Below are 10,764 nucleotides of genomic sequence, written 5' to 3' on the forward strand. Positions count from 1 at the left end.
GCAAACATTCAGGGCAAATGGCAGATCTACAAGCTCACAATGCGTTTGGAGTTTGTGGATTGATTATTTTCAGCAAAGAGATTTGGTGTAGGGTAAAAAGGAGCAGACCAAGTAGGTGAGAATGGCACTTCTGCTTTCCAGTACAAGTGGGACAATTGGGGAGCATTGTAAAATGACCATCACCTAGGTCCTAGGCAACAGGCAGTAGTACGCACTGTACAGAACAGAACACACACAACCAAAGGTTTATGAGGATAACAAAGGCGCTATTGCACTGGCAAATAACCCTGTAATCATAAAGATGTACAAACATGTTGATATGAATTATAATTTTAATAAGACAACTGTAAATGACGGGAGGGTGAGCTTGGAAACAATGGTGGCAGACATTACGACAAATCGTGCAACATAAAAAGTCAAAGAAATATAGAAAATATGCTTGACAGATTATAACAACTGGTTCAACCATTTTGCATGCAATGACTTATTCAATGAACTCATGCCAACCTCTTAAACCCATACGGTATACTTCCTCGATCGGGGTCCCCCAGGGGGCTATCCTTGACCAACTCCGACGTTCAAGCACACAGCACATTGCATTCTGAAACATTGTAGATCCGTAACAGGGCCACTTGGGTTCAAGTGGTTTAAAAGCAGGCATTAATAAGTAACTTAAACCTCAATTAGACTGCTATAGGCAGAGGTAGGTCATTCCATAGTCATCAAACATACAGTACGTCTATACTTAAATGGTAAACATATGGATGGACATGTTTATCTAATCATGGAAGTGAAGTGATATAAGAACACATTTCCTCTTTATAGTATCCACAATATTTTCTTATATTGTTAGTACCCATTGATTTCTGGGATATACTAATGTTTTCTTATTGGATGTGAGCAGTACTGAGATAAGAGAAAAAAACATCTTGTTTTCAGTCCACATATTTTATGTCAAATTCAAGGAAATATAAGTTTTAAATGTGAGGAACATGAAGAGAAAAAAAACATGAATATCATAATAAAATGTATATATTTTAGAGTAATTATAATAATTGCATTATAAAATGTGTCGGCTATAGAAATACTATTGGTTCAATTATCCCAAAGAAGATCATAAAAACCCAGCTTCTTTTAATTTCTTTTAAAGTTACAGTGTATCGCACTACTGACACAGCATTTACAGCATTAAAAATGTTCATTGCTGGCTTTTTGATTTCCTTTAATGTCAGTGCTGACTCACTGGAAAATCACATCAAATTCAACTTATTGTTTGAATTGTTTCCCACAAAATTGCAGTTTCTTTTAAAATAAATAGTAAGAGTGCAAGTGAAAGTAAGAAGGTTCAAGTGGTTTTGAACCAGACATAAATTAGCTATCTTCTAAAATGCCTGTAGAAAGTGCAGTCCTTAACCACATAACCACTTCCTCTAGGGCTCGATTATACTTGGTCTTCTCCTTTTTACCCTCAACACCAAATGTCTTTGCTGAAAATAATCAATGGATTCTTGGGTCTATGAGTCTGAGACCTTCTGAAAACACTTAATGTTGCTGTGCCAGTGCCTTGTTTCTGAGGTACTTTTCCAGACATTGGATAGCGATGACGTCCGTGTCTACATCAAACTTATTGGCAAAAAGGTGATGTTGCTGAATAATCCACTGCAGATCCCCAGCACCATATACACATATTGCCCTAACATGTGTGCCATGACACTCTGGGTACACAGCCTCCAGCTTACCCTGTGGCCCCTCATGCCACACCCACTTCACTAGCCGTGCAATAGCATTGATATCCGTCATATCATATTTGGAATTTGGCCACACTGAGCCAGGAACAGCAGGCATGCGCTGGATGGTGGACCAGAGAAACTCATCAGGACTGAACGTGTCTTTTGCCCAACTGATCAGTTCCTGTATGCGGTTGTCTTCCAACACACTGCGGACATAGCCCCGGCTAACCACGATGTAGGCATTTCCCGAGAAGATGGGCAGATCAAAAGGTGGTGGGCTCTTAGCCTGCTCCGTTTTCTTAAATGAGAAAGAATAAATAAATGAATATTGTGTGTCTTATAATTGAAAGCAATCTAAATGGAATATATTCTATGTATAGCAATGCTTAACATGCAACTGCTTGGCTGCACATTTCTTATCCAAAAAGAGAATCAAAGAGACTTTTGACAATAAAATCTGACATATGCACATGAATGATTACCTGGATCTCTCCATCTACTATCTGATGAACTGACTTCACCCTCTCCTTCTTCCCATCAGACATTTGCTCTGACTCCATGCTGTTTCTACCATTCAGTGCTCGCACGCTCCTCACAATTTCTAGGTTGGTTTTCAGTGGGAAATCCTGACCACACAGGTTGATGAAATACTTCCAGGTTGTGCTAACATTGTAGAGATCAGCCATGCAGTTGAGATCAGCCTGTACGCGTGGCCAGGCAGCGTAGACTACACTCACAGGCTGGCTGACCATGAAGACATTAGGGAAACAAGAAGAGATACCCGAGACAGCAGCCAGGACTGAAGCCTCTGCCTTCTTGTCAATGTGGATGCAGTAAACATTCTGAGGGGCGTAGATGGCTCGCAGCAGATGCTCAAAGTTCTGCACCTGTATGAATAAAAATAATTAAATGCTTTTGTACCAATATTCATAATTTGCATAATATTTTTATCTGTCATTATCTCTGCTCATTATCACACTTTTTTCTACTCCGACAGATTTCTTACAAACATTTATCTGGAGTTATGTGATAAAAATGTATCATACAGATTTTCGATATTACATACCAAATGGCTATAAATGGCTTGGATCGCTTTGACTGCTTGTTCTTCTAAGGGACCAGTCGAAATTTACAGAAGGGGGTCCCTGGAGGAAAATAGGGGAGGGTCATGCCTTTCTAATCTATATATACAATTGGCAAACTGGATGTGTGTGTGTTTGCGTGTTTGTCACTTGCATGTTAGGTTTGGCTTTTGGTTTGCGTGTTGCAGTTAGGTTTTGCTTTCGGTTTGCATGCTGCAGTTAGGTTTTGCTTTCGTTTTGCGCGTTGCCAAATCATGTGCGAGAAACAAGCACCGGTTGAATTGATTGATAATTAATTGATAAAAAAACGTTTTTTATATACCTCTTTAGTACAGCAGAACAGTGGTCAATGACCCCTCTATATTTCAAAGGATACAAAGGATTCAAATCCAGTAACACCTTGGTCTATTTAGAATCAATGACGGTCATTAACAAGCCATCAACGCACAGCGAGTGTGAACAACCCAGTCAAATCTATTCAGCGTCTTAACGATGGTGGTTGAACAATTAAGCAACACTTCAACAGGCGTTAGGCATATTGGAGAGATGCATTATCGCAATTTCCAACACAGAGATATCCTCTTTTAAGTGTTTTTGTTGCTCATAGAATTACATACACCAGGTAGGTTACAATGACCAATTTATAACTGGATATTCATAATCATTTGAAGTAATTCTGTGCATGTGATTAATTTGGATCTATATGGACAGCTGTGCATAGATGCCAGCTTAGCTCCACAAGTAAAACCAGAATCATCAGGCCATAATTGATAGCCTAATTTGTTACATGTAGGCCATGGGTTTTCAATTGATTATGAACCAGGGACCACCACCCTGACTGAGAATCAACCTGGGGACCACTGTTGTGTTGGGAGGGGGGATATGGGCGTGGTGTGGGGGAAAAAGCTTGAAATTAAATAATGACTGTTAAGGCCTCAATTTAATTTGTTAATTGGAGGTGAATTAAATCAAGCCCTTAACAGTCATTATTTAACTGAGATATGCCAGTGGAAGAGCTCAAAAAAGATTGAGAACCACTGATCCATTCCTTTCCCATGGTTGCGCTTATAGAGCGTCGCAGTTCCCGCCCACTTCCTGGTGCCGGAAGTAAATACTCAATGCATTTTTCCCATTGACTTATACAAAAATATTTATATAAATTAATTTAAGCCTAGAATCAAGCTATCCAGGATAGCGGTGAATCATGACCATAAAACGTTTGATTCTGTGAAAAAACTTTTTTGAAAACGGCAAAACAAAGGGTATTTATTAAATATAGCATATCATATCATTAAATATAAAATAAAATAAAAACACAGAAAAAAAGGTTTTATGGTCATGATTCACCGCTATCCTTGATAGCTTGATTCTAGGCTTAAATTGATTGATATAAATATTTTTGGAAAAGTCAATGGGAAAAATGCATCGAGTATATTACTTCCGGCACCAGGAAGTGGCGGAACTGCGATGCTCTATTCTGTTCTCTTAACCATCCATATTAAACTCATGTTAACTGATTCATTGCAACATATGTATGAGCAAGCACATGCGATTGATATGGGCACATTTCCTACTAATGATGACTCAACCAGGTAAACCGGTGCAGTTTTCCTTGAAATTCAAACTCCCATTTCAGTGGAAGTTCTTCACATCCGACTTCCAAGTAACTGACAACATTGATGCGTCATCATACATCATACTGTTTGTCAACCTGTGGTCGATAAAATATAATACAAATCTTCACTTTCCTACATTACTAAATGCATGGTCAGGGACCACATGCAATACCTTCACGGACCACCAGTGGTCCAAGGACCACTAGTTGAAAACCCATGATGTAGGCAACAGTGTAGTCAATGTAGTTAATAAGTAAAAGGGCAGAGTGACAAAAGTTGTAAACTACTGACTACCAAATATTCAACTTTCTTCAATCTGCCCAGGATTCAATGGGTTTCCCACATGCAAGTTGAGAACACTGTCCATTCTGCTACCACTACAGGCACTACACTGTGCATTTAGATATCATACACCATACAGTAAGAACTCCTATAACTTTCACCGGCAAAAAAAAGTTTATTTATTTATTTTTTATTAAAAAAATAATTAAAAAAATATTATGATACAGTTTGACATCATGACAATAGCTATTGTCACATTTTAATACCACGATAGGCTATATCGTGGGACAATATATCGTGACACTATAGGCGGGCAGGGTTAATCTTTTTTTTTTAATCACTTGGGGATGGTCATTGATTATTTTTTTTAGTCAAAGGGAAGGTCATGGCATTTTAGATCAGGGCACATACATTTTCTCCAGGGGTACCCTTCTTTAAAAATTGACCTGTCCCTAACTACAGAACTTTATTATTTTTAGGTCAATTTGGACAGACAATGACATAGGGGTCACTGCAGTCATTTACATTCCTGGCCTGATTTGTGTTCCCAATCTGCCTATACAAACATAATTGACGTAAGGCATTAAAAACCAGCATCCTTTATCATAGCCTTTCCCCCATTTCCCTGTGCCTTTTCACACACGGGCAAAACTTCATAACAATGTCTTCACATGCATCACAGAAAAGAGTAATACAATTATACCTTATGGTGGGCAACAATAGAAAAGGCCAGGGGGAAGTCCTCCTCTTCTTGGCTCAGAGGGAACATCAAATACTTCCTGCTTAACTTGAACTTCCTGTAATAAATATATTATTAGCTTATAATTGATTCACTATGGGAGATTCATGCAACTTAATGTTAATTAAAAACTGCAACTGTTACATTTCAATCTTGTAATAATAATGAATATACATGCTTTTGTTCAGTGGTGTAAAGTGAGTACATTTACTCAAGTAGGTCTACTGTCTGTACTTAAGTAAAATGTTTATGTTTTTTTACTTTAGTGGAGTATTTCCAAATGTCTACTCCATTATATCTCAGAGGCAAATATTATACTTTTACTCCACTATATTTGAAAACTTTAGTTACTTTGTAGATTTTGATTATTATTACAAAATATACATTACCCACTTCAGCCTATACATTTCGACAATTTGAAAATAGCCGATCTTAAAGCTCACAATGCGTTGCGATATTGTGAGCTTGTAGAGCTGGTATTCTAAAAATATTTTAACACATTTTATTTGAAAACATGTGAAATGGCACATTCTGCACAATGAATACTTTCTACTTTTGGTACTTTAAGTACATTTTGATACAAATGCTTGTAATAAGAGTATTTCTACATTGCAGTATTGATGCTTTTACTTAGGTAAAACCTCACCTGCAGTCCTGGGTGGCATTGATGTAATACTCATCAGGGATCAGGACACTACTCTTGAAGTCTTTAGTGATTGCCAGTAGCTTGGCCTCCAGCAGTGCCTCGGTGTCTCCTTGCAAGATTGCAGAGCAGTCAGAGTTATCTTCAGGGCTCCCATCAACAGCAGTGTATTCCAACCAGCTATAACCGTGTTTGTAGCCAATATCCCAGTCCATCTCTGAGGTGGCATGCATTAAAAGCATCCACAATGATCCCAGAATGACAGTGAAAATTAGCCAGCGGAGGCGGCAATTACGCCCTCGTACCAGCCTTGTAATAAAGTATGCCATTTAAGGGGATAAAAAGGGATCCTACTGCTTGAACATGGCAGGACTGAAGGCTGTGTTTGCTCAAGTGTGTAGACTCTTCAATGATTTCCTAGGCTAGTATAGGCAATAGGCTAGTCAGTGGAAAGTTGTTTCATTAAATAGAAGGCAAGATAACCAATTTATGACCAGAGCCTATGACACTTGATTGTTGAAACAATCAAAATGTAGGCAATACTTTGACTCAAAACTAGGTAGGCTACAGTCCATCAAAATCAATAAACAAAAGATTCCAAGAAAATATTAAAATGATTCCAGTCAGTAACATAATATCCATATTATGTTTCCTCTCAAGGTGCAAAGGTCCAGGTGGGTGGTCTCTTAATTGTCACATGAGTTAGGCTATTAATCCTGCAAGTGAGGTAAGATAATAAATACACACTCATCCTATAGCTGCTGTTCAGTGATAAATCAATCAAATCAAACATCAATCAATCAAACCATAACATGTCAGCTGTGTTGTAGCCATAAATCATTAAATGAATACATTCAACTTATATAGGGCAATTATATGGGGTCTACTTACTCTCTCGAAAACGAAAACGTTGTATAGCTTTACCAGACAGCGTGGTGACATCCTGCCTTGTGCTTTTGACTATACTGACTCAATTGACTATATTGATTTGACCTTTTATATGGATGGGGAAGCAGCCAGGTCGGTTGCTTTTATCCCCCAACCTACCGTATCTGAAGTATTAGCGCCACCGAGTGGCGAAAAGAAAACATTCACAGAGTTTTACTTGGCTTTTAAAGCTTTCAAGGCCTGCTCTAGCCTGCTAATATTGCGCGCGCGCGCGCGCACACACACGCGCACGCGCGCGCGCGCGCACGCACGCACGCACGCACACACACACACACACACACACACACACACACACACACACACACACACACACACACACACACACACACACACACACACACACACACACACACACACACACACACACACACACACACACACCTATAGCACATTTGGAATCAGTGAATTTGAATGTCATACTAATCTACTCTCCCCCCTTGAGTTAACCTGTCATGCTCCTACTGGTGCTGGTAATCCTTATCTTTTTAGTTTTACTGTATTTATATACAAATGTATTGGTAATTAATTAAAACATGATTTTATTTAAATGCCATAACCAACTGGTCTCCTCACTTATGCCTGACTTGCATTTTTATTCCTGCAGGGATTAAATTAATCTAAATACATTTTACAGTTAATAATCTTGAGAACCATGTTTCTGCTGTTTATTTTACAATAAAACAACTTGTACTTGATTGATTATTATGTTTTTGATTATTTTATTTTATTTTCGTGCCCAAGACACCATTTTATCTTACAGCATGTTTACAGTATATTCACATAATACATTCAATTACAGCTCAGAATTATACAGTGTGTTCTGTCTTCTCTCCCAAGCTTGACAAATACAAATTGTAGTAGCCTACTGTTCAGACCTGAATCACTCCCATGAGTCCCATCACTGAGTAGTGAACCTGCACTGAGTGACGTTAACAATGACTCGTGTCAATCACAGGCTGATGGCACGCACCTGATTGTGACTGATAGACGCCGATCAATCACGGCTGGACATGATTGTGTTGAGGGTGCCGGCCGGGACACTGTAAAACTGCGAACTCAGAAGAGCCAGGTCGTGTCTGGAGAGCGGAGCTCGTTCAAGTTTAAAGGCGAAGCCAGCTGAGCTTCTGTCTTGCACTCCCTGCGGAGGGTGGTTGCTGCTCGCATGCCTGTTAGGGCTGCCGGCAGTGAAGATAGATAGGAGTGCTAGCGACAGGTTGCTGCGCTAGGCAGGGCGACGGACTCGGCGAGATTGAGGGGACTAATTGGAGCGCTTCTCCCGCTCTCCAGTTGTGTGAGTGGTCTCCTAACTGCCGGCACACACACCAGACTTTTTTCGCACACACGATGCACACACGCACATATACGCACACGCGCACTTTTAGATCCAGTCCTATTTTAAAAGTCTGCGTATGGGGGACTCGCGTATCTGCGCGCCTGGTGTAGCCGCTATCATTGATAATCAATTGGATCTAAACAAACGCGCTGTACGCACCACGCATACGCTGGCTTTGAAAAGTCTGGTGTAGATCGGCCGCCTGGTCCGGGGACCACCAGTGGTCCTTGGGGGAGTACCAGGAAAATTAGTTAACATAGCGTCGGAATCATTTTAACCACTCAGCTTTGGCTATTCAAAAATAGCAGATATACAAGCTCATAGCGCGGCACCGAGTGTCCGGCCATGATCTGCTATTTTTGAAAAATCTTAAATGTGTGCAAATCTTTGAAAAAAAACAACTATATATATATATATATATATATATATATATATATATATATATATATATATATATATATATATATATATATATATATATATATATATATATATATATATATATATATTAAAGCGAACATTTTTAACTCAAATCTTTGCGACTGGGGGGTCCCTGGCACAACATTTTCAGATGGTGGTCCGTGGCCTAATGTATATCAATTTAGGGGTCCTTCATTGGCATGAAAAAGGTTGAAAACCACTGTCCTAAAGTCAACGGAGACTGCTCACGGCGTTGGACGGGCAGACGCGACTGACTTTCAATCAAAGCAAAGCTGCCAACCCAGCGCCAAAGCTCAGACCCGTTGGGGGGTCACATATGCCTACCTCGGGGAAAGTTAAGTAGGCCTAGTAACCTAGTTTTAGAGTTTCTAGTAAATGTGTATGTCTAGGATTATGAATTCATGCTCTAGCTGTTTTAAATAGGACTATCGTTTAGTTATCTGATCATTTAATGAATTGTATTATGAGATTTCCCTGCTATGAATGGTATATGTGACTGGCCTGGTTACCTAATCTTTTTAGGACAGCTCAAGCGAAGCGAGCTGTCCTCTATGGAGAGAGATGAAAGGCGTCTGAGGTATGTGGGATGTAACCTCTGCAGGCTTATAAAGAGAGGAGGTGGCTTAGGCGAAAAAGGGGCGTAACGGGGCGTGATTTGGTCAGGGACTCTCTGTTTGTGGGAAAAAGTGGGCCGGCTTGCTAAAAAAGGGTCTGGTTGCCACCGATTGGTTGCTGCAACTTGGATTCATGCAGGGAGACGCCCCCTCTTTGCTCCAAACACCGATTGGTTGCTGCAACTTGGATTCATGCAGGGAGACGCCCCCTCTTTGCTCCGAAAATTTTGGAACGGCTGCCTGTTGTCACAGGCACTCAGGCACTGCAGAGAAGTAGACACAGTGGTGGAAAAAGTACTCAAATTCTTTACTTAAGTAAAAGTACCAATACTGCAATATAAAAATACTCCGTTACAAGTAAAAGTCCAGAATTAAAAATGTACTTGAGTAAAAGTACAAAAGTATTGGCATCAAAATGTACTTAAAGTACCAAAAGTAAAAGTACTAAATATTTGAAAATAGCCGATCTACAAATATTTGAAAATAGCCGATCTACAAGCTCACAAGGCGTCGCGATGCGACGCGTTGTGAGCTTGTAGATCTGCTATTTTCAAATAGCCTATAGGTATGAAATAGGGCTAAAGTGGTTAATGTATATTTCATTATATCATAGTTTATATCTGAAAAGTAACTAGTAACTAAAGTTTTCAACTAAATGTAGAGTAAAAGTGCAATATTTGCCTCTGAGATGTAGTGGAGTAGAAGTAAAAGTATTGTAAATTGGAAATACTCAAGTAAAGTACAAATACCTCAAAACTGTACTCAAGTACAGTACTTTAGTAAATGTACTTAGTTACTTTCCACCACTGAGTAGACATGTAGACTATAGACTATGGAGGCATCAGAATTTTGTATTAAATTATAGAATGCACCAAAACATTAATAAGTGTTGACTTGAATCTATTTAAGCCACAATAAAGCCCCGCTTTTATTTTTGATTTTTATTTGGGGTTTATTTAGCATAGTTTTAGATGATTTTCTGTGCACATTTCTTCATTTAAGCATCGCGAGCTGCGAACGGCCTTTTTGCATGTAGTTGAAGCGCAAGGGGCGGCGGGGGGGAGAGAGTCGCAGATAGACAGCTGGAGAGTTGAATAACCTCCTCTTCAAATAACCAGATTTATTTACCAAAGTAGCCTATGTAGGCGACCTACATGTTTATGTTTTAGCTTAGACACGGGTAGCCTACAATAGTTGGTAGATGATTGGTAAATTATTAACCATGACAACGACTCAAAGACTTTTATTTTGTACTTTCTTGAACCACAAGCATATCGCTGCACCAGTAGGCTACATGAGAGAGAAAAAGGGGGGGGGACCACTTGATACACAAAAA

General features: G+C 39.4%; 1 protein-coding gene across 2 annotated transcripts; it reads right to left on the reverse strand.

Annotated features, from left to right (window-relative positions):
• Positions 1-1,207: 1,207 nt before the first annotated feature.
• Positions 1,208-7,053, reverse strand: LOC311044214 (beta-1,3-galactosyl-O-glycosyl-glycoprotein beta-1,6-N-acetylglucosaminyltransferase-like). 2 transcript variants are annotated; one of them, XM_084055656.1, is made up of 5 exons: positions 6,984-7,053; positions 6,096-6,509; positions 5,414-5,507; positions 2,213-2,617; positions 1,208-2,028 (listed from the first exon to the last, which is right to left on the reverse strand). In XM_084055656.1, the coding sequence occupies exons 2-5, from the start codon at positions 6,419-6,421 to the stop codon at positions 1,543-1,545; spliced, it is 1,311 nt and encodes a 436-aa protein (XP_083911782.1). In that variant the 5' UTR covers positions 6,422-6,509; positions 6,984-7,053; the 3' UTR covers positions 1,208-1,542. The 2 variants fall into 2 exon arrangements, with proteins under 2 accessions (XP_083911782.1, XP_083911781.1); XM_084055655.1 differs by having other exon boundaries at positions 6,096-6,808; positions 6,984-7,051.
• Between the last annotated feature and the right edge of the window lie 3,711 nt (positions 7,054-10,764).

The sequence above is a fragment of the Gymnoscopelus microlampas genome (genome assembly GCF_963454915.1).
Source record: "Gymnoscopelus microlampas genome assembly, chromosome: 4".
NCBI lineage: Eukaryota > Metazoa > Chordata > Actinopteri > Myctophiformes > Myctophidae > Gymnoscopelus > Gymnoscopelus microlampas.

Excerpts from the sequence above, each read along its gene's own strand:
- LOC311044214 (XM_084055656.1), bottom strand. The coding sequence starts at position 6,421 with ATGGCATACTTTATTACAAGGCTGGTACGAGGGCGTAATTGCCGCCTC. Across the intron at positions 5,508-6,095 it reads AATGCCACCCAGGACTGCAG|GAAGTTCAAGTTAAGCAGGA; the intron begins GTGAGGTTTTAC and ends TATTTATTACAG. Across the intron at positions 2,029-2,212 it reads TAGTAGATGGAGAGATCCAG|AAAACGGAGCAGGCTAAGAG; the intron begins GTAATCATTCAT and ends TTCTCATTTAAG.